The sequence below is a fragment of the Protopterus annectens genome, chromosome 1.part2 (assembly GCF_019279795.1).
Source record: "Protopterus annectens isolate FY-2018-M chromosome 1.part2, PAN1.0, whole genome shotgun sequence".
NCBI classification, from domain to species: Eukaryota; Metazoa; Chordata; order Ceratodontiformes; family Protopteridae; genus Protopterus; species Protopterus annectens.
In genome coordinates this window covers 822,515,772-822,540,483 of record NC_056727.1, presented here as the reverse complement: position 1 = coordinate 822,540,483, position 24,712 = coordinate 822,515,772, and the positions used below count along the sequence as shown (strand labels likewise).

Below are 24,712 nucleotides of genomic sequence, written 5' to 3'. Positions count from 1 at the left end.
AAGCTATATCAAACCCAGAGCTGTTGGACATGCTCCACTTAAAGAAATCTCAATCCCTCTGAGCTACACGCTCTAGGGACTTAAACCTTGTCACCACAATAAACAGAGCATGCCAGAGGGATAGATTCCTGTCCCAGAGACTTCCCATACTCTGGAATAAACTACCTATCTATATCAAACAAAGCTCCTCATTAGCACTCTTCAAGAAAAATCTAGATGATTGGATGGGAAATAGGAAATTCACCCTGGGGATCACTTCTGTGACTCTGCTCGACAGTGGCACAGGAATATAATTTTCTTTTCTTGGGTGACAAAAGCCAGGGTACCTTTTTGGATTGGCTTGTATAGGCCCCAGGGCTGATAGCCTAGTACCTACCTATGAACCTATGAATGGCCAAATATAGTTATTAAAAGTTATGAAAAAGTCATTGGCAGTAGATATCATTACACTTCTAAGTCAAGAAATGTCATATATGTTGGAGTTTGTTCCATTTGACAACCATTCTATGCGAGTATGACCACAGGGATGGTTTCAAAATGTATTTTAGAGCACTTATATGCTGTTGAGACAAAAAATGAAAATAATGCTTTTTACAAGCATAGTATTAATCATGAAGGTTTAAAAAATGATGTTTTGTTGTTGATTTTGAAGAAAATGATTTGAGAGGTGCTGATAAATTTAATAAATTTGAAATTAGAGTAGCCAAATGGCAATTATTATTGAAAGCAGACAAGTTTATTTGTTTTAGCAGTATGGTTAACATTAAATGTCGAAGTTAAAACTGAATTTGATTTTGGATGAGGTTTTTTATCGTGTAGTTATTTTTTAAGTGGTTTGTTGCAGTGTATTTTGGTATGTGATCTAATGAAACTTTTTAAACAATGGGCATGGCAGTGTTGCATTTTATTATGATGAAGTCTGTGGTACATGTATAGATACAAGCACTAAGACATCTGTGGTAAAGTTTTTCCATTTCTCAGCAATTTGAGTGCTTTTATTTATTTTACCGTTCAAAGACTAGTCACCTGAGACATAGAAGCAGTATAATTATTCACTGATGATTTTCCTCAGAAGAGGGAAAGGTAGTTATAATGTTTCTCATCTTAATCATTAACATAACAGCTTTACAATTCTAAAAATGAGTGTGGCAGAAGTGTACACCCCCCCCCCAAATTTATCAAAGACTTTCCCATTATTATCAAAGAGGGAGGGGTTAGCATTTACTAGATATCGGATTTACCAAAGAAATCATTGCAGTGTCAGATCTGGGACTAGAAAATAAAATTTGTATGACTGAAGAACTGATTCATCTGCTTTCCTGTAACAATAGATGGGCTGTCAGGCAAGTTACGGACTGTAATAATCATGCCCTGCAATCCTTGAAGAACAGAAGGTACATTAGCGAGGTCAGAAAATTCAAGTTGTAATAAATCATAGAATTTTTGTAAAGATAATAGAATATGATTATGATGTTCATCATCTTGATTGTTGCTCCAGTAGCCTTAGCTGCATGGGTTGTATCCTGTATAGGATGTAACAGCCCGACAGCTTCTAAAGCTTCAGAGTATCTTCCTCCCTGAGATGACTAAAAAGTAAGGTTTTGGTACCAAGCTCTTCTGGGTTTTCCTGCCATCAAGGAGTACACTCCTGTGAGCCTTTCAAGGATCAATAGTTGGCTTGTGCTGTTCCTTTGCTGGGCAGATAAGTTCCTTGTGGTGGAAAAAACTTCCATTTAAAAAAGTGTTTGCTGAATAACACTTTCATGTTTAGGAAAGTTATTTTAAAGCTAGGAGTTTGTGTTTTAAGGGACTGTCATTAGACTGTGTTGTACTTTTAAATGAGAAAACTCTTTTTTTCCTCTCAGTTTAAAAGTTGTTTAAAGTAATAGTCTGCTACTAGAAAATTGGATGTGTGATTTTTTTTTCTTTGGAGAAATTGTGTTTATTTTGCTGCTATCATTCATCTCATGCTGTCCCAGGGTGTGATAGAGCCAGTTCCTCCTTCCCAAGAGGATGCTTTTTTGGGCCAGAGAAAGAAAATGCTTGGAGACTAGTTCTGGATCTTGCTTTCCTAAATGTGTTTGTGATCATGCCCAAATTCAAAATGATGTCACTTCACATCTTGTTACCTCTTCTTATCATTCAAGTTTCCTGGCAACATTAGATTTAAAAGGTCCTTATCCTCACATCCCTATTCCTCCAGACTTCAGGGACTTCTTGAATGTTTGTGTATGTGGATCATATTATCAGTTCTCTGTCTTACCCTCTTGACTAACCACTGCACTAAGATCATTCACATAGTGTCTAGCTTCAGTTATAACTCCTTGCAGGCTAGAAGGTATCCACATTTTCCATATTTAGATGACTTACTTATCTTTGCAAAGTCTTTTTCTAAGTGTCAGGAATCTCTCACTTGGGTGAAAGATATCTTACACTCACTGGGATTTCAAGACAACAACCCAAAGTCTCTTTTGACTCCTTCACAGGGGATTGTGTTTCTGGGTGTCAGCCAGACACCTCATTTCAAAGTGCTTTTCTTCCTCGAGAAAAAATATACCTATATCTACATTTGTTTGTAAGGTTTTCCACTTAGATTTCAGTCACTGGGAGGAAATATCTCAGGATCTGGATTCTCATGTCATCTACGATTTTCATGATACACCTGGCATGACTCCATATGAGAAAGATACAATGGTATCTGAAGTGTCTTTGATCCCAGCACCAACATCCTTTGTCATTTCAAATCCCAGTGCTGGAGTTTGTCAGAAGAGAAATCACTTGGTTGAGACAGCAAATATTCTTAAATCCAAGTCGGCCCTTATCCCACCCCCTTCTAAAGAAGTCAGCCACCACAGATGCCTCAAACTTTGCTTGGGGAGCAGTTCTGTGAGTGATAACATTGTGAGGTGTGTAGGACACCAAGGTCAGATTTAAGCACATAAATATGAAAGAGGTGCTTGCCCTGTTCAAGGCACTCAAAAATCTGAATGTTCTTAGGACCCTGGGACCTCTTCAAGCTGTTGTAGACAATACTACAGTCATGTGGTACATGAGTAAGCAAGGGGGAAACCAGGTCATTTTCCCTTTGGAGGCTAACTATGTTAGCTTAGGATATAGATTCCCAGTACATTCTCACTCTTCAGGCATTCTACATTCCATCAGAGCAAAATTTTGTGGAAGACAGGATGAGCAGAACAAGAGCAGACTCTCACGTATTGAAGCTAGAGCTGTGAGTCTTCTAAGATTTCTTCCATCTGTGGGGAGTTCCTCAAATAGACCCATTTTCCTACTCTATAAACAATCAGCTGTCAGTATTCTGCCCTGAAATCCATACATGAAGGACTGGAAGACAAATGCCTTTTCTTTTCCTTGCACAAAAATGTTCCTGTCTTGACTAATTTTCAAGATACTTCTGAAAATTCAGAAGGAATCCCTCAAGATCATTGTCATGACTCCCTTCTGGCCCAAGCAACCATGGTTCTTCCTTCTTTTTGAAATGGCCTAGGGCAATTACCACAAGCAACCTCACAGACTGAATCTACATACAGAAGAACAAGAGTGTTAGATACACCCCAACCCCAAACAACTTCACTTGATTGCCTGGATGATAGAGGCTTAATTCACTTAAGACTCCTGCTTACTGAGGACCTGCAGCAGATACTAATAGAGGCAAGAAAGCTTGCTGCTAGAAAATCATACATCTGTGAATGGAAAAGGTTTTCTAGTGATGCCAACAACATAACCAGCAGCCATTCAGGGCTAATTGTTCTCTGGTTTTACATTATTGTTGTCAGTTACTGTCCTATAGCCTTTCTTACCCCTCCATCAAGGTTCATTTATCGGCTATTTCAGCATGTCTGGTCATGGATCCTCCTCTTTCAATGCATTCTCAAGCCAAGATGTTTTTGAAAGGGGTTTTGTATAAGAAGCTACCAAGAAAACTGGTGTCACCCTACTTGGGATCTTAATTTTGTAGTATAGATGCTAATATTTGCACTTGCTCCATTTTAACTTGCTAATCTGGCTGAGTTGAGGTTCTTAGAAAGGAAAACACTTTTACTTATTGGTCTGATCTCTGCAAGAAAGGTAACAATATAATTCTGACAGCATTTCCATTCTGAACCACATCCACTTCCCAGTTCACCACTAGTGAGGTTCCAGCCCTGTAGTAGGGTATCACCAAGGAAGCTAAACTTAAAATGGAACAGTTAGTCAGTTTAGTTAATGGTAATTTGGAAGGTGTACAAAGGAAGCCATAATATTTAATGAAAAAAAGGGCTAAGAAATGTTATTAGACTTTATTATACTTATTCATGTAATCTAGTAAAGCATATGTTTTATGTAACTGAGTTGTTACTGGGTTGTGTCTTCATTTTGTTTACCTAATATTATGGTGTAGCTGTAATTTAGTCTACTTTGCTTCACAAACTTTTGTAAAGATGATGTGGAAAGAAGTCTTTATATACTAGTGCAGCAACCAAATAGATTATTGCAACAGTATTAACCTTAAAGACACACAAAGAAGCAAAGAAGGCCACAAGGGGTGCAAAAACAGAAAAGTAGTGTAATCATGAAGAGGCAGACTTCATTTAGACATATTAGTGTTAAACAACATCATCCAGATCTTTATCACTTTTTTCCTTCCTAACTTCCAACTTCCACAAGAATATCATCTAGTCCTGGAGACTTTTCTGCAGATTGATTATTTGTCAGCATTTTTATCCCATCCTCTCCTATCTTAACTATTAGTTGTCAGGCCTCATTTAGTTCTAACCTTGGCATAATTAAGTCTTGAATAAGTATTTTCATTTATGCTCTTCCTTGATTTTCACTTTCTTCTGCTTTATACAAATTTTCATAAAATTTCTAAACTGTCTCCAATACCTGTAAAATATCTTTTCTTATTTTCCTTGAAACAGGATCCTTAAGGTTAGTGACAACCATCACTGTGTGAAAGTTTTTGTGGTCTGCAGTTGATATCAAAAACAGTTGCTTAAGAGCAATCTTTCTAAATGCATGCATATTATCCAAATACTCTCTTATATTTTCTTTAGTACTCTGAATTGCTGCCTCTTCTAATCAAGTCAGATTCCCTTTTTCTGTAATGCTTTAACCTTTGTCAGACCCTCTAAATAATTCTTATTACTTCTAACACCTCTGCCAATTTTATTTCTACATTATTTTTAAACTCCAGTTTCGTTTTATCCCACTCATTAGCTATCAGTTCTGAAAAATATTTTATCTTCTCTAATAACAACTCTCAAATAATTTTCACTACCCATTCCTTAAATTTCTCTCTTTTTAATAAGTAGATGGAAAAGCAGCAGTGTCCCATTTTTCCTCATTATCCTGCATTTTTAACTTATTTTCTATTGGTGCATGATCTGAAACAGTTATGGGATTGGCATCAAAGCTTTCAATCAAATACACATGTTTCTGTGGAATATAATTTCTATCCAGTGTAGACCAGTTATTGTACCTTGCAGAATGATATGTAAAGTCTGTCCAAGTCCCTACTACTAAATTCATATCTTCCCTACCAAATATTTTCGTAAATTTCTTGAAATTCTATCCTGTTATAGTATATTTTCCCTTATAGTTCCCCTTGATACATCTTCTGTGTTGCAAATCAAGTTCAATTTCACACCTAAAAGTAATATTTCCTGCTGAAAGCTAATTATTTCTTTCCAAAATTCTCTTAAGCTCTATAATAGCAGTTTTTGGTTGGAGATAAATACATGCCAGCATAATCCCCCTCCCATGCCGGTAGCCCCTTACTACCACAAATCTACTATTATTGTCTTATTTTTCCTCTCCTATCACTGTTGGAGCCCCTCTAGCAATCATTGTTACTACACCCTTTTCCTTTGTCCCCATTATTCTGCTGAATATCCATCCTGAAATCCCCTTCTTTCTCAAATTCACTTTCCAGATGTGTTACCTACAGCATTGCTATTTGCACTCTCCATTTCTTAGTATAATTCAGTACTCTTTTTTATCTATACCTATAAGGACATTTCCATTCCATGTTAACATGGATAGCATAGCTATTATGATACAAAGTTGTTTTTCCCACCAAATATACATGATCATTTTTAATGTGGATTTCCAACTCTTTTCTTGCATGAACACACTAATGTTTGGCAGTCTAATCATTTATATAGTTGTTTCTTCTCATCTCTTTTTGACTCCTTGTTTTAATGAAAACCCTCAAACAAAAAACTAAATACATTTTCAGAACAACCCTATCCCCTTTTAACTCAGAGCAACCACACAAAACTATGTATATCTTCAAAAATTTAAGTGTATCCTTCCAGATAGAAATAGTTGCCACCAATTGACAGCTGTACCCACAGGCATTACATAAACTAAAATTAAGGTTACCTATGCTAAACTGCATGCTACAGCCTGTGTTCCCACCTTCAGTGATTGGTGTTTCTTCTTTTATTATCTCTGTTTTCCTCACAGATGTGAAAACAGTTTGACTGTAACAACTTTTAACCCTGAGGGGAAAAACACTGGCTATCTTTAAATAAAGCTAAGTTGTACAATATTCTGTTTAATGCATTAAAATATTCCAGCTGCTAGGGAGGCTGCTTTATCTTATTTTCATTCCATAATGTCCAACTTTATTTTTCATTGAACTGTTTGCCACTGTACCTTTAAATTTGGAATTTCCCACAGAAAAAATGCTCATAACTCTCAAGACTAATTGTTTTTACCTGCAGACATCTCATCTCTATGCACAAGTAGTCAAAATGAAAAAAGCAGCAAACATCTCTGCAGATGCATGAAGAAATCTTTGTAGATTCACTCAGTACAGAATGTACAACTGCTTCCCACTGTGAACATTTGTTAATAGAAGAAAGCAAGCTAATATATTTGCATATTCAAGGAAGTTAACATTTTTCATTGCTTTCATAATTTTGTCTTTTTTTCAAGTCTGCTTACTTACAAAATTAACACTTGTTTTTACTTTAAGCCAGGGCATTAATCCAGACATTCACCCTTGTAAAGAGAAATTATGTTAAGTCTACATATAGTATAATCAGTAGACTTTTACACCCCACTTCCACTGTAGAAGTTCAGGATTACAACATATTTACTTTGGCTTTCTTGTGTCCACCCTTTCTTATCTTATTTTACTGTAAAGCCTATATTTCTTACAACTAAAAAGTACTTTAACATAATGCAGCAGTCACTGAAAATAATCCCCCCACATTTAAAATACTGCTGATACACACTAACATGGCTTTGCTATTTAACATGCCATTTATATGAAATATTTTATAAAATTACTAATAAGAACAAACATGTTTTACTTACAGTTATTTTTTTCCCTTTAGTGTTCTTCTAAACATTAATGACATAAAGTGGGATATATGTTGTACAGTCCCCCACAAATTTAACACAGTCAGCAAAAGTCCAATCTTTCTCAGACACCTTTTTCTTGCAAAGCCATATTTCACAAATGTGACTGATGTTTCATAGCCTCTAATTTATTTTCAACAGTCTTCATTCTAGCCATCTCAGTCTCCAAACATCAGACTCTGTTTCAAGTCCAAGGTACTGCTGATTCCTCTAGGCAATTATTGTACTTTTTTCTGTCTCCCAGGCATTATCCTTTTGAAAATTAGAAAAGGTTTTACAGATAAAGTCGGTGAGCTTTATTTTCAGAAGAATGAGAAGCAGAGTCCTATTTTGTTTGCTGTCTCATGCTTTGTTGAATATTTTTTTCTTTTTCCTTCTTAGCTTGTTCTACATCCAAAAGTGTCTTTGATCCTCCAGGAAGAATATTCTAAAGACAGATGGATACAACAGCTTGAATCTCACAAGTGCCTCTCAACATTCCCTGATTGTTGGGATAAGTTAACTTTTCTTCTGCTTGGTGTATAATGAAGAAACATTTTCTACAAACACTCTGCTGTCTTAAGTTTTTATTTTTTTTTCTCTTCAGACACAGTTTTCTCAGGATTCGCTCTTTCTGCTGGTTTGATTGCATCTTTACTAATGTAGGTCTTCTCTGCTTTCTTATGGCCAAGTTTGGAGCAAATACTCAATGTGTCCCTTCAATTAACAAATCCAGCTGTGGAATATCAGGCCAGCTGCTTATTTGTCCTTTTAGAAAATGAATACAGTCTGTTCCTTCCAGTTTCTCTGGTACAGCAGAACATGCCTGGATTACCTTGCTTGCTCTGTCTTCTACAATCACTATTTTAAACAGCTCTTCTTGTGAAGTCTCATACTAATCCACCCTTATCTTCATTTTTTCCTCTGATTTTTGCATTTTTTTTCAGTTCATATGCATAGCTACATAGAGTTTTATCTATTTTCCAGCCTTTTGCTATTTGAATTGATATATCCCTTCACTATTTCTTTTATTTTAATCACCTCATAGTACACTTGATTTATTTCTACCTCTAAATTAATGGAAGTCATCTCTTGAACAAAAACTGAAGCTTGAACTGCTTTTTCTGAACAGCTGAAGGATTCTTCCTAGCTACTGTTGTCTGTTAATCTTTTCTTGTTGATTTTCTTTCAGGTTCCCTAAATTTCTTCTTTGCTGGCATACAAGCAGTGTACTTACCAGCCATTAAGTAAATGTTGCCCCAATGACAATTTCATTGCTTTTTATTTCTCACTTTCTGCTTTTTCACTGTGAGGGGCTGAAATTAAGCTGTTGATCTTTGTGCAGTCTTCTTGGAAGTTCTCCAAGCATTTTGCCTTTTGATGCTGAAAAGATCAGAAGACTTTGGGTTCTTCCTCCCACCAAGTATTATGGATTTATATTCTACTGTTAACAATGCAGACCATTATTAAGAAAGTGCTACATTCCTGAGGTATTGGCTTTAGATGAGATGTTAAATTGAGATTCCTTCTACCTGAGGTACTGGTGAATTAAGAAAATCAATTTCACATTTCCATATTATTAGCAAATATTTACTTATTTGTTAATACAAAATCATATTTATCCCCAGCCTTTTTACCATAACCAATTGTTTTATTTTTTATTCCAGTGCCATTGTTTTACAAGTCATATTTGTAGCATTGTTTACAACTAAACCATATGCCTATCATTAATGTATTTTCCAATTTTTTCTATTTATCACATTTTTTCCATAATTTCCATATAATGGCATATCAATATTAATATTTCAAACATTTCTACTTTAAATGTCTTTGATGTTTTTTCCAGAGTCCACTAAATTGATAACACTGTATTATAAATATTCACTGGTTTTCACTATAAAACAGCTTTTTATATTGCACAACGTCTCACTTGAAAATGAGTACTGGGATTTCCTTGATGTCTAGAGGCTGCATAAATACCATCTAGGAGAGGGATGCCCAACAAGTGACCCTAGGGCCACAATATGGCCCATTGAAGCATTTTGCCTGGCTCAAAGTTTGTCTTGTTTTGAATGGACAGATAATGGGTTGGTTATGGTAATGTGACCCTCCAAACCTTATGAAGTATGATAAATAGCTCCTGAACTATTTGGTAAGCAGCTCCTGAGCCAAAACATTTGGACTCCCCTGATCTATAGGATGTCCCTTGAAAATAGACCACAAGCCTAGCTGAAACCAACCTGACCAGTGCTGAGTAGATAAATGTGTAATTAGAAGAGAGAGAGAAACGTTGGTAGATTCTCCATGGCAGTGTTCCCGAAATCTTTTATCAGGCTAAACATGGGAAGGCCTGTTGGAGCAGATGGATTATATCTGAGACTACTACAGCAGTTACAGAGATGTCATCATTAGCCATGCAGCTTTTCCTAGTTATATGACTGAGACAGTAAAAGATCAGCCAAAGTGCTTCAGAAGACAGTGCTTCTTCCCAGAATAAAAGAAAAGAGAAATACTCCTTTGGTAACTCAATTTTTGGAAAATGTTCAAAATCTTTCATTAAGGAAAAAATTGCATACCACCTCAAATTCAACTGACTGTCACCACAGAAATAGATAGCTTTGTGAAAAATAGATCTTGTTTGACAAATCCAAAAAACTACTTTGAATGGACGGCAGCAAATGTATTTCAAGTGCAGGAATCATTGCATGTTTGAATTTGTTAAGTTAAAGAGGGGTACCAGTTCTTTATTAGTAATATACTGCCCTTGAACTGGTACAGCTCAGATTCTACATAAAGTTTATTTTGAATGACTTGAAGAAAGGCATGCATCACTGCTGTTAATATTAAAACCTATGATATGAAGTTGTTCAATCTCGCCTTCATTCTTACTGATGGGTTTGGAGACGATCCTCGCACCGGAGCCATGGTGCCTTCGATGCCATGAAGAGGGTTTTGTCCCCCCAGATAGTAACTTCTGAAATGGCCACCTCCTCCCATAAAGCAGCGAAATCTTCTCCATCACTGCAGACTAAAGCATAGGGACCTGGAGCCTCAGGAAGCCTCATTGGGGGAACCCTGCTCTTCCAAGACCTCCCCAGAAGTACCCACTGAGGAGGTTCCTGGGAAGAGGTTATGTAAGAGGAGACATTTAGATTCCCCACAGAAATCCATCACATCTGACACCAATTTGAAGGAATCGGAAGGGTCCCCAAAGTCCCCCTCTGAGGATATCTCCTTTGTGGATATCCTAGAGATCCTTAAGCAGAGGGGTGACTGGCAGCCTTTTAACCCTACTGATGATGAATTGGTGCTCTTGAAGGATTTTGGGTCTCGACCCTCCACCTCTTGGGTTTCTCCGGCCTTCAATGATTTGATAGACTTTTTATCTCGAAGGGCATGAGACTCACCAGATACTATGGAGTCCTTTCCTAGGAGGCCCAACAAATACATCTCAGCTCCTCATGACAAAACCTTTTTATCTAAACCAATACCTGTTGATGCCATGGTGGTTGCGGCAGCCACTAAGAAAGAGATGTCGGAGACCTCTACGTCTGTCCATCCTCCTAATAGAGAATCTAGGATTATGGACAGATACAGCAAGCATATGTTCTACAACCTTTGCTCTTCGGTGCTTGAACTATCTACCCCACTTCACAAGGATTCAAAGAGATCTCCTGAAAGAGCTAGGAGATACTCTCCAGGGTGCAGTAGCAAATATAGTGGTGGACAAAGTTATGTCTCAGCTTGCTACCCTCAATTCTATTGTTAACTCTTCCATGCACCTTGTATCTTATGCAGCTGATGGGATGAGTAGGGCAGCGGGTACAGGAATAGCTCTTTCTAGACATTCCTGGATGCGCTTATGTTCTTTTGTGGAACCTTTCAAGTCATCCTTTGTGAATGCCCCATTTGATGGTTCTTTCCTTTTTGGACCAAAAGTTAAAGAGACCCTCACCAGATGTGAGCAAGACGGAAAGAAACACAACGGCCAGCAATTACTGTTCCAAAACCATTTTAATAGCAAATTTACAAAGGATATATAATATATATCCTGCTCCAAACCGGTTTCGGTTCCCCTTCTTCAGTGGAGCTAAGATTTGTGAAAAAGCCAACATCTGATTCCCTTTAATAGTGTCAGTACACATTATAGACCAATCAAAATTCAAACATCTTTTCAAACATATTTTCTTAATATAAAGTAAACCCAACAACCATATTATGAATATGCCTTAGGGCTAACACATTGCCCTATATGTTTATATATAAACTAGTATATATAAAAAAATATATAAAAAAATAAATGAAATAAAAAATAAAAAATAAAGAATAGAATACACAGAAATATTTGCACTTTGTCAACCTCAAATCTAGATATATGGAGCAATTGATATGGATATGATAACATTCTTAATAAACATATATCTTTCAATATTGAATAAATAATCTATGTTATATAAGATATATCAATCATAATAATGCATAAATATATATCTCACAAGAAATATATTATAGGTGATCATTAATACCTGGCGGGAATAATGCACCCAAATGTATGATCCAGTATTTTTCTTTTTCTGTCAAAATGTTGTCCCATCCTTGTTGATGACTCCTATCACCAACAACCCTGTCAATAATAGTAAACTTAAATTTTGCCGTGAGATGTTTCATAGTATGTAAATAAAGGGCATTAGTAGATATTTTGTTTTTAATATTACTTCTATGTTCCCCAATTCTTATTCTAAGGGGCCTAGAAGTTTTTCCAACATAGAATGCAGAGCATTGACACGTGGCAAGATATATCACCCAACTCATCGAGCAATTACCAAAAAATTTTAGATCATAAACTTTACTGGTATTGGCACTACTAAAAGATTTAGTTTTATTAATATCCAAACAAGACATACAATGTCCACAAGGATAGGTGCCAATCAGTTCTTTGCCCATAATGGTGAGCTGTTTATACCTTGCCCCTCCACTGCTATGATGTTTAAAATGTGAGAACATAGAAGCTAAAGTTTTGCCCTTTCTATAAGAATATTGACAACATGTCCCCAAATGTTGTCTAAGAATATCATTAGCCATTAAGATATTCCAATTTCTCTCTATCACACCTCTAATAACCTGATTATTTCTACCATAGGTAGTGACCAATCTCATAACTTCATCTCCTTTTTTATCTTGATCGTGATCTTGATATTGTATGAGTTGGTCCCTACTTTTTTTGTCAGACATATATTTAGCAGATTTGATATCAAACATAGAATACCCTCTATCATGGAATCTATTGGTAAGATCCAAGCTGGCTATCTCATAGTCTTCATGACTAGAATTAATTCTTTTAATGCGACAGAATTGAGATTTTGGGATGTTCCGGACAGTGTGGCGGGGATGCATACTCGAGGCATGTAACAGTGTATTATATTGAGGATATTTCCTATATATTTTTGTACCTAGTGTATCATCAGGCTTCCTGTATACACTGACATCCAAGAATTCAATATTGGACCTACTACTATTAATAGTAAATTCAATGCCCCAAGGGTTACTATTAAGGTAATCCACAAATTCTTTAAGATATTCGCATCCAGCCACACCATCCAACAATCATCAAGATATCTGCAGATATCTATTTCCTAATGTAAATATTGTGAGATGTGTCATAAATTAAGTATTCTTCTAAATACGCCATAAATAGGTCTGCATATATGGGTGCAAAAGATGCACCCATAGCAGTACCTTGTAACTGCCAATAGCAGTCATCTTGAAAGAAGAATACATTTTTATTCAAAACATGCTCACACATACAAATCAAAAGTGTATTAAATCCAGGCCTATATAAGTTTGATTTCTCAAGCCAATATTGTAATGCTTGAAGACCCGCCCAATGTGGAATACTTGTATATAAAGATCGTACGTCCAAAGTACAGAGTAGCCAGTCTGGTTCAAGTTCCATCTCTTCTATAATTTGTAAGAACTGTGTAGTGTCTTTAATTCTAGCTCTTACCTGAGATAACAAAGGTTTTAGATATTCAGTCAAAAAAGCTGAAAGTGGTTCCGTCAAAGAACCATGGCCAGACACAATTGGACGGCCTGGTGGGGAGGTCAGGGATTTATGGATTTTAGGCAATAGATATAGTATCTGTTTATTAGGATCATTAACAGTCAAATGTTTAACAATGGTGTTAGACAAAATACCATTTTCAACTGCACTACTCAGGAACTCATCAATTTCCTGTTTAAAATTAGTCGTAGGATCAATGTCCATTTTCTTATAACATATTTGATCTGATAATTGTCTTAATCCTTCCTGTATATAATAATCTGTATCCAAGATCACTACTGCCCCACCTTTGTCTGCCCTGACAATAACTATGTCATTATTATTTTTTAGTTCCTCAAGTGCCTGTCTTTCAGTGTGCTGAATATTGTCTGACAAAATATTAAAGCCATATGGTGGAAAATGTAAATCCCTAAGTACTGCCTGTTGAAAGGCTGTAACATGCATATTAGCAGGAGGTTGAAAAGTAGATTTGAGAAATCTAAATTCAGTAGATCTTTGAGCTGTCTGATCTGAAAAGAATATCTTAAGGTTTAAACGGCAAAATTCCAAAATATCTTTTACAGTTTGATATTGATCACAAAAAAATCCGGGTACAAACCCTAAACCTTTATTCAATATTTTTTCTTGTTCCAATGTTAATTCCACTTTGGACAGATTAAGCACATTTGAAATGTGGTAGTTGTATCTATTTCAAAAGAGCCTGAACTATTCCATCCATTGATTCCAGATCTGAACCTATTACGGTGTTTCCTCCCCCCGCGTCTTGTCTTCTTACCCCAAAGGGTAGGTATATTACTTCTTTTTATAAGGTGAGAGGTCAAGTAACCACCTCACTATCAGTGGGAGAGGACTCATCACCTGAGGTGCTAGCATATGTCTGTTCTCTATTTTTAAGAATAGGTCTGGGTCGTTTCTTAGCCCTGGCACCACTCCTACCCATAGACATCTCTTTAAATCTCACTGATTTCTGAAGCTCAAAGGGACGTCCCCTAGCATAATCATTAACGTCCCTGTGAAATTTTTTAACTTTCCTCTCTTTCGTCAATTTGTCATACTGGGTCAATTCTTTTGATAAATTAGCAACCAACATACCATAGTTGGTATTAGATTCAAATTGTTTGCAAATACTACTTAGTTCTTTAACCTCAGCAATATTCAAATCTATTGTTGAATATTGCTGAGGTTAAAGAACTAAGTAGTATTTGCAAACAATTTGAATCTAATACCAACTATGGTATGTTGGTTGCTAATTATCAAAAGAATTGACCCAGTATGACAAATTGATTTAAAGAGAGGAAAGTTAAAAATTCACAGGGACGTTAATGATTATGCTAGGGACGCCCTTGAGCTTCAGAAATCAGTGAGATTTAAAGAGATGTCTATGGGTAGGAGTGGTGCCAGGCTAAGAAACGACTCCAGACCTATTCTTAAAATAGAGAACAGACATATGCTAGCACCTCAGGTGATGAGTCCTCTCCCACTGATAGTGAGGTGGTTACTTGACCTGACCTCTCACCTTATAAAAAAAGAAGCAATATACCTACCCCTTTTGGGGTAAGAAGACAAGACGCTGGGGAGAAACACCGTAATAGGTTCAGATCTGGAATCAATGGATGGAATAGTTCAGGCTCTTTGAAATAGATACAACTACCACATTTCAAATGTGCTTAATCTGTCCAAAGTGGAATTAACATTGGAACAAGAAAAATGAATAAAGGTTTAGGGTTTGTACCGGATTTTTTGTGATCAATATCAAACTGTAAAAGATATTTTGGAATTTTGCCGTCGTTAAACCTTGGATATTCTTTTCAGATCAGACAGCTCAAAGATCTACTGAATTTAGATTTCTCAAATCTACTTTTCAACCTCCTGCTAATATGCATGTTACAGCCTTTCAACAGGCAGTACTTAGGATTTACATTTTCCACCATATGGCTTTAATTTTGTCAGACAATATTCAGCACACTGAAAGACAGGCACTTGAGGAACTAAAAATAATAATGACATAGTTATTGTCGGGCAGACAAAGGTGGGGCAGTGATCTTGGATACAGATTATTATATACAGGAAGGATTAAGACAATTATCAGATCAAATATGTTATAAGAAAATGGACATTGATCCTACGACTAATTTTAAACAGGAAATTGATGAGTTCCTGAGTAGTGCAGTTGAAAATGGTATTTTGTCTAACACCATTGTTAAACATTTGACTGTTAATGATCCTAATAAACAGATACTATATCTATTGCCTAAAATCCATAAATCCCTGACCTCCCCACCAGGCCGTCCAATTGTGTCTGGCCATGGTTCTTGACGGAACCACTTTCAGCTTTTTGACTGAATATCTAAAACCTTTGTTATCTCAGGTAAGAGCTAGAATTAAAGACACTACACAGTTCTTACAAATTATAGAAGAGATGGAACTTGAACCAGACTGGCTACTCTGTACTTTGGACGATCTATATACAAGTATTCCACATTGCGGTCTTCAAGCATTACAATATTGGCTTGAGAAATCAAACTTATATAGGCCTGGATTTAATACACTTTTGATTTGTATGTGTGAGCATGTTTTGAATAAAAATGTATTCTTCTTTCAAGGTGACTGCTATTGGCAGTTACAGGTACTGCTATGGGTGCATCTTTGCACCCATATATGCAGACCTATTTATGGCGATTTAGAAGAATACTTAATTTATGACACATCTCACAATATTTACATTGGAAATAGATATCTGGCAGATATCTTGATGATTGTTGGATGGTGTGGCATGGATGAATATCTTAAAGAATTTGTGGATTACCTTAATAGTAACCCTTGGGGCATTGAATTTACTATTAATAGTAGTAGGTCCAATATTGAATTCTTGGATGTCAGTGTATACAGGAAGCCTGATGATACACTAGGTACAAAAATATATAGGAAATATCCTCAATATAATACACTGTTACATGCCTCAGTATGCATCCCGCCACACTGTCCGAACATCCCAAAATCTCAATTCTGTCGCATTAAAAGAATTAATTCTAGTCATGAAGACTATGAGATAGCCAGCTTGGATCTTACCAATAGATTCCATGATAGAGGGTATTCTATGTTTGATATCAAATCTGCTAAATATATGTCTGACAAAAAAAGTAGGGACCAACTCATACAATATCAAGATCACGATCAAGATAAAAAGGAGATGAAGTTATGAGATTGGTCACTACCTATGGTAGAAATAATCAGGTTATTAGAGGTGTGATAGAGAGAAATTGGAATATCTTAATGGCTAATGATATTCTTAGACAACATTTGGGGACATGTTGTCAATATTCTTATAGAAAGGGCAAAACTTTAGCTTCTATGTTCTCACATTTTAAACATCATAGCAGTGGAGGGCAAGGTATAAACAGCTCACCATTATGGGCAAAGAACTGATTGGCACCTATCCTTGTGGACATTGTATGTCTTGTTTGGATATTAATAAAACTAAATCTTTTAGTAGTGCCAATACCAGTAAAGTTTATGATCTAAAATTTTTGGTAATTGCTCGATGAGTTGGGTGATATATCTTGCCACGTCAATGCTCTGCATTCTATGTTGGAAAACTTCTAGGCCCCTTAGAATAAGAATTGGGGAACATAGAAGTAATATTAAAAACAAAATATCTACTAATGCCCTTTATTTACATACTATGAAACATCTCACGGCAAAATTTAAGTTTACTATTATTGACAGGGTTGTTGGTGATAGGAGTCATCAACAAGGATGGGACAACATTTTGACAGAAAAAGAAAAATACTGGATCATACATTTGGGTGCATTATTCCCGCCAGGTATTAATGATCACCTATAATATATTTCTTGTGAGATATATATTTATGCATTATTATGATTGATATATCTTATATAACATAGATTATTTATCCAATATTGAAAGATATATGTTTATTAAGAATGTTATCATATCCAAATCAATTGCTCTATATATCTAGATTTGAGGTTGACAATGTGCAAATATTTCTGTGTATTCTATTCTTTATTATTTTTATTTTTTATTTCATTTATTTTTTATATATTTTTTTTATATATATACTAGTTTATATATAAACATATAGGGCAATGTGTTAGCCCTAAGGTATATTCATAATATGGTTGTTGGGTTTACTTTATATTAAGAAAATATGTTTGAAAAGATGTTTGAATTTTGATTGGTCTATAATGTGTACTGACACTATTAAAGGGAATCAGATGTTGGCTTTTTCACAAATCTTAGCTCCACTGAAGAAGGGGAACCGAAACCGGTTTGGAGCAGGATATATATTATATATCCTTTGTAAATTTGCTATTAAAATGGTTTTGGAACAGTAATTGCTGGCCGTTGTGTTACTTGCATAGTTTGGTTGGCCGTGCATCGCTCTTCGTGAGAGGTTTGTGTGTTTAGCAAGACGGAAAGACTCTGTCTGCCATAGGAGTCTGTTTTTCCACCCCTACTAGATGTTACCCTAAAGGTCAATGGGGAGGAAAAATGTGGTTCCGCAAAGCCCAAGGAGCCTTTTTGAACTCACGAGGTGAAGCCTTCTCCAGGGGCAGAGGAGGGGGCAATGATGGAAGACAACACCCACGTGGCAGAGGGGTCCACAGAACTAGGGTGACAGGGATCAGTTCCTAGGGAAGCCCTACCAGCCCTCCTGAAAGGAAGCCCGACTGTCCTGCTCTGGAAGCAGTCGGGGGACATTTATCTTTGTACCTAGGTGCCTGGCTCAAAATTTCAAAAGACAGATGGGTACAAAATGTCGTATCCGGAGGCTATTTCATCCCCTTTCATATCCACCCCAAACCAACAAAAGAAGTCACGGACATTCCACCCAGTCTAAGGGATGTTGCAACAATAGATGTTCAAAAACTATTAGAAAAAAAGAGTCATCCAACCAGTCCCAGCAGACCAGCAAGGATCTGGAACTTACTCAAGATTCTTTTTAGTGCCAAAGAAAACAGGGGACTAAATGACTAATTTTGAACCTCAGGAGACTCAACAAGTATGTAGAAAAGAAAAAGTTCCGGAGGGTCAAGCTTCAGTCTATACTCCCATTCCTAGGGAAAGACAATTGGATGTGCTCAATAGATCTTCAGGATGCGTACTACCATATCAAAATGGCCAGGCCATCCAGGGATCACCTGTGCTTCAGGCTGGGAGCCAGTCATTTCCAGTTTCAGGCCCTGCCCTTCCGTCTCACTACTATCCCCAGAGTATTCACCAAATATATGGCAGTGGTCATGGCTCACTTGAGACATCAAGGAATCTGGGTGTTTCCATATTTGGATGACTGGCTCCTCACCACTCCCACCAGGCATCAGCTTATTCAGGCAAGGGACACTACCTTAGATCTCTGTTTTCAACTGGGCATCACAATAAATTCAAAAAAGTCTGCTTTATTGCTGTCTCAGCATACAGTGTTTATAGGATCAGACTTAAGACACAGTCAACATGTCTTTAAAACTTCCTTCAGAAAGAGTGCTTTCCCTATGACATCAAATTGTACATCTCCTTTCAAAATGCAGAGCACCAGCATCGCAGATTCTGAAGCTGCTGGGCACCATGGCAGCAGCTATCATTGCAATACCCCTGGTGAGATCTCACTTGCGCATTCTTCAGTGGCTGTTATTCACACAGTGGACTTTTCAGGACTTAACAATGAATCATCCAGTTCTGATAACCAACTCATGCAAGGACGATCTTCAGTGGTGGCTAACGTCAGAATCGGTGACCTTCTGGTTCCAGTTACAACAGTGACCACGGACGCCTCCCTGATCAGGTGGGGGGGGCATTATCAGGGACAGAAAGCCCAAGGTACATGGCAGGTACATGAGGCTCAATTGCACATAAACATCCTAAAGATGAGAGCAGTTCTGTTAGCATTGCACTCCTTTCAAGACTCTCTTGCTCTGGGCACAATTGTAATCCAGTCAGTCAACATGTCCGTAGTCTGGTATATAAACAAGCAGGGTGGAACCAGATCTTATCCCCTATGTTGAGAGGCTCTCAGAGTATGGAAATGGGCAGTCCACCCAGCGCTTTCTGATAGCAATGCACATCCCGGGGAAATCCAACGTGATAGCGGACAAACTCAGCAGAGCAATTCTGTTACCTCACAAGTGGTCCCTCAAGAACGAGGTAGTGGAAATCATTTTCTGCAGATGGGGCCAGCCTTGCTGTGACCTCTTTGCGACCCCCACAAGCACCAAATGCAGCAACTACTTTGCCTTGATCCCTCAACAGGGACAGTACCCAAGGAATGCACTCGTTTACGATTGGCCCCCGGGACTCCTTTATGCATTCCCTCCTTTTCCCCTGATTCCCAAAGTTTTGCAGAAAGCCAGTTTTCTGGGCAGGACACTTATCTTAATAGCCCCATATTGGCCTTGTCAAATCTGGTTCCTCTTTCTGAAGCCTCATCTAGTAGAAGAACCTTGGATCCTGGACCCAGTGCCGGATCTTCTGACCCACTTGTCAGGAGCTCTTCAGCCTTGTCTTCAGTCCATCAAACTGACAGCTTGGCTGCTCCAATTCCCAGAATAGCCAGGTTTCAAAATATATCAAAAGAAGCTCAACATATTCTTCTGTCTTCACATAAGTCTTCAACCAGAAAACTGTACCTCAGTAAGTGGAAGAGGTTTTCAATCTGGGCTCAGCAGAATAACATTGACCCTTTTCTAGCCTTCATATTGGATATCTTAGAGTTTCTGACCAAACTGCTCAACAAAGGAGCTGCAGCAGCAACCATCCGGGTACAACTCCCTGCTATATCTAATTTCCATATCGGTGAATCAGAAAATGGTATTATGTCCCACAAGATGGCAAAAGCCTTTTTGAAGGGTACGATGCATCTACAACTTCCAATTAGATCACCTACAGCTCCATGGAATCTGAATTAGTCCTATCCAAGATCATTCTCCTGCCATTTGAACCTGCATCTTCCTGTGAGCTAAAATATCTTTCTTGGAAGATCATTTTCTTGGTGGCCATTATGTCTGTACGTAGAATTTCGGAGTTGCAAGCCCTTTCAGTTAAGCACCCATATTTGATATTCCACAAATATAGAGTTTCCCTCAGGATGAACCCTTCGTTCTTACCAAAAATTTGTTCAGAATACACCCATAATTAGGCAATTGAATTACCTGTTTTCTTTCACAATCACACTAATCAATTGGAATATATGCTTCACAAGCTTGACGTCCATAGACAACTTTGTTTCTATTTAGTCAGGGCAAAAGACCTTAGAAGAGCTGATTAGTTGTTCATCTCCTTCTCAGATTCCAAGAAAGGTGCAGCGGTATCTAAATCTACTTTGTCTAAATGGCTTGCTGATTGTATATCCGTTATATACCACGAGGCAGATGTTTCTTTAGAGAGCAAAGTCAAGGCTCATTCAACCAGAGGTGTTTCTACATCTATAGCTTTTTTGGCCAGACTACCTATTGATTCGATTTATGCAGCTGCCACATGGTCTAGGCCACACACCTTCATAACTCACTACAAAGTAGACAAGGCCTCTAGGGACAGGGCTTCATTTGGTTCTGCTGTCCTTAGAGAGGTACTTCCATGAGCCACCCAGGATTGTGGTGCTGGAGATGCTACCCATCTGTAAGAATAAAGGCAAGATTGAACAACTTCACATAAAGAAGTTATGTAGTTACTATAACGTTCCATAGGAGTTGTTCTTCTCGTCTTCATTCTTTCGCCCCCCCCCCCACCTATCCCCATGCAATGTCTGGAAGTTCGAGAGAGGGTCTACGTTGGTTTTGGTTCTTCTGAGGAGTTTCCTCTCACTAGTTGTCCTTATGATTTTCTTCGAAATCTGATTTAGATTTACCACTAGTTGGCAGCAAACAAGATCTGGGGAAGGTAGAAGTGCATTGTGGGAATAGGGTTTTGGCCTCTAGCTGTTAGAGACCTCGAGCTTTGCAAATTGGCCGACTTTGAGCTGAGGATCGGCTCCAAACCTATCAGTAAGAATGAAGGTGAGAAGAACAACTCACATGGAACGTTATAGTAAGTACATAACTTCTTTTTATGCAGGCAAGCTGAATATGGTAACCATCAAGTCTGACCTGCTGATTCTTGAAGGATAGCACTTATTTATCAGCTCAACACTGGTGCAGCAGGACAAGAGAATGTCTATGCATCAGAAAAATAAGAAAACTTAAAGTTCCTTGGCAAATACTGTATGCCATTAAACAGTGATAAAAAATGGTTCAGAGTATATTTACTGTGAATGTTCTGAATACACCGAATGGATATGCAGCGGTAGTAGCAAGAACTGGCAGAATTTGAAGCTGTGTATAGAGTATTATAACTCTTAGGAGACAGCATGTGACTGTGTCCCCTGACATGGATCTGAATTGTCTGAATTGATTTAATTTAGAAACACAAGTGCAGAGTTTGGTTAGCTTTTGTTTTCCTAGTTGCTGTTTGCCCCAGAACTTTCTGACCATGAAGCCTCCCCTACTGGACTTGAGTCCACTCATTCCCCTGCACTGGGTATCTCCAACACAATTGCAGGAGCTGTCTGCAGGGTCCATTATTTTTGCAGCCGTGCATTATCTTTCTTCTCTCATTGGCATTCCAGTAATGAAAGCATCTGTTATGGTTCTTCACTGGCTGATGTGAGCACCAAAATCACATAGGGAGTGTATTTTGGCCTTCATCTACTGCTCTTACCTCTGTCCACATCCTCCCAGTGTAAAGTCATGTTGTCATGTAAGTCTCTTGCAAAGGAGCAGTCATCTGACTGGAAAATGTCATATCCCTCTCCCCAGCATAAACAAACTGGAATAATTCACTCATGCCCACCCTCCTCTGCACAAATGTTCCAGCACATAAGCCACTGATTTGATCAGTTGTTCATGAGTGTGCTGCATAGCTGGGTCTAAGGTGACTGCTTTCACTCAAGAAAAGGGGTTTAGTGTTCAGAAGACAAATTGGAACCAGACAGGTATGAAAGATCCTGGTCTGTCCATATTCTCAGTATTTGACAATACATTGTTTCTTAATCTGTTAAGAAGAACTGTGCACATGTAGCATATATGAGTTTTTGAGAGATTTAATAGTATTCTGTGAAATAAACATGTATATGAAAAAGGCAATTAATTACTGTGCTCTGCAAAGCAGAATGAGAGTTTCTGTAGCAGTCACTTAGTTCTACTTGTAATACTTTATTTTCAGTTTCCAAATAAATATAATAGACTCTCAGACTTGTCTTGTCTTTTTAGGTTGTCAGTTTTCTGGACTGCAATTAGAAGTGAGTTTCCCATCACAAATTAATAATAGGCCCTATGGGATTATGTGCTTCCAGAGCCCACACAGATAATTTAGTAGCTTTGTTTATAGCAGACAAACTGTGAAAATATCATTTTCTGTACCTTGGTAATTATGAATGTTAATTGTTAGACATGTCATTGAGCAGGAGCAAGCTGTGTGTACTTATTTTATCTGAATTCTTGTTAATATGTTTTAGGCACAGCGGTGGCACCAGGGTAATGAGCACTTTGGACGTTCTTGGCAAGCAGGAGATGTTGTGGGCTGCATGGCGGACATGAACGAACACACTATTATGTTCACATTGAATGGAGAAGTTCTTCTTGATGACTCAGGTTCAGAACTTGCATTCAAAGACTTTGAAGTTGGAGATGGTAAGCATATTTACAGGTGGCCTTGAAAGCTTGTATTTATTTATATTGACATCTAAAGCTATTGGTAGTAACATACATTTTAATTTGTATCAAATTACAACTTTCTGGATGTCAATATTTCTGTAGTAAATCTAGTCACATGGGATGGGAGAAGTTCATGAGAGCTGTAATGCAAATGCTTAGGAAATTAGTCTGAACTTTATGTTCCTCCTCCAAATGAAACATGTGTTGTCTCTGATGACTCTTCTAAATTATTCTATAGAAACTACTGATTGGTCCTCTTAAAGCTTTGGAAATTTTTAGCAATGACATTAAATACCATGCCCTGTTTGGATACTAAAACAGAGAGAGAGTAACTACATCCTTTGTAGAGAAAGGTACATCAGTCATTTCTTTCAGGGTGCAAACCTCAAACTCTTCTAGTCTCTTCCCAAGCAGAAGGTAGAGAATGTGCTTTGTAAATTTATATCTGCCTGCCGCCTGCCAGAACACTTTTGCCCAAATATGTACAGTGTATACACACACACACACACACACACACACATATATATATATATATATATATATATATATATATATATATATATATATATATATTTATGTATACACATACATATATAAAGCAGTGTGTGTGTGTGTGTGTGTGTGTGTGTGTGTGTGTGTGTGTAGGTCCCTACCATAACACTGAAAACTCATAACTCTGAAACTCCTAAGGATGAACCCATGTCACTGAAAATTCATTTCATGGAAAAATGTAGAAATATATACAATTGTATATAATGTATATGATGGTGCCTATTCTTATCATAGGAGTTTTTATGAAAGTGAGTCTAGCTAAGTATGTGTGAATTTCGATTGTCAACATCATGTTGTAACCCCAGATCTGTAGATGTTCGTATTTGTTCTTAAGCACTGGTTTATCGAGTGCAATGCTTTTTTTTTACTTTTCTCTACAATTGTGCAATCATGGAGTTATATAAAAATAAGGTGGGTGTGGTGGTGCAGGGGGGCTTTTTAAGATATGTTTCTTGTGGAGAATGTTTTCAGTGAAATGAGGTTTCAGTGTTATGAGTTTTCAGTGATATATATTTATATAAATATGGATCTATGTCAGATGATTAAGTTTTCAGATACTCTAAATTCATATCGATGAGACCATATGATCAAGTTTTCAAAAACTTGAACATCAACCCCCCCCCCAAAATATCTACTGTTTTTATCCACCACACCCCCTGCAAATTATATACATCAACTCTGACATCGCACTTCAGTGAAGACAAGGATAAATTTCCCGATCCTCGCTGAACCGCGATCTTCATTCAAAAGCTTTGAGTTTTCAAAAAGTCGACCATTTGGTCTTGACCATATGAATTTCGAGTTTCTGAAAATTCATTCAGCTGGGTAGGGATCCATATAAATATATATGTGTGTGTGTGTGTGTGTGTGTGTGTGTGTGTGTGTGTGTGTGTGTGTGTGTGTGTGTGTGTGTCAAACATATAACATATAACTGACATTAAGAAAAACTAGGGAGAATACTTAAAGTTAATGACAAAAACACACACAGACAAAAACAAAACAATTGCCTAAATTACTGATACCTAAGAAATCTTACCAAAAAAA

General features: G+C 37.4%; 1 protein-coding gene across 1 annotated transcript in view; it reads left to right on the top strand.

Moving 5' to 3' along the window:
- Nucleotides 1-24,712, top strand: part of RYR2 (ryanodine receptor 2) — a 6,224,161-nt gene that overhangs the window by 3,103,743 nt on the left and 3,095,706 nt on the right. Inside the window, exon 29 of the mRNA XM_044059048.1 lies at nucleotides 22,918-23,092. Within this exon, the coding sequence (XP_043914983.1) occupies nucleotides 22,918-23,092 (175 nt within the window). The remainder of the gene's footprint in view (nucleotides 1-22,917; nucleotides 23,093-24,712) is intronic.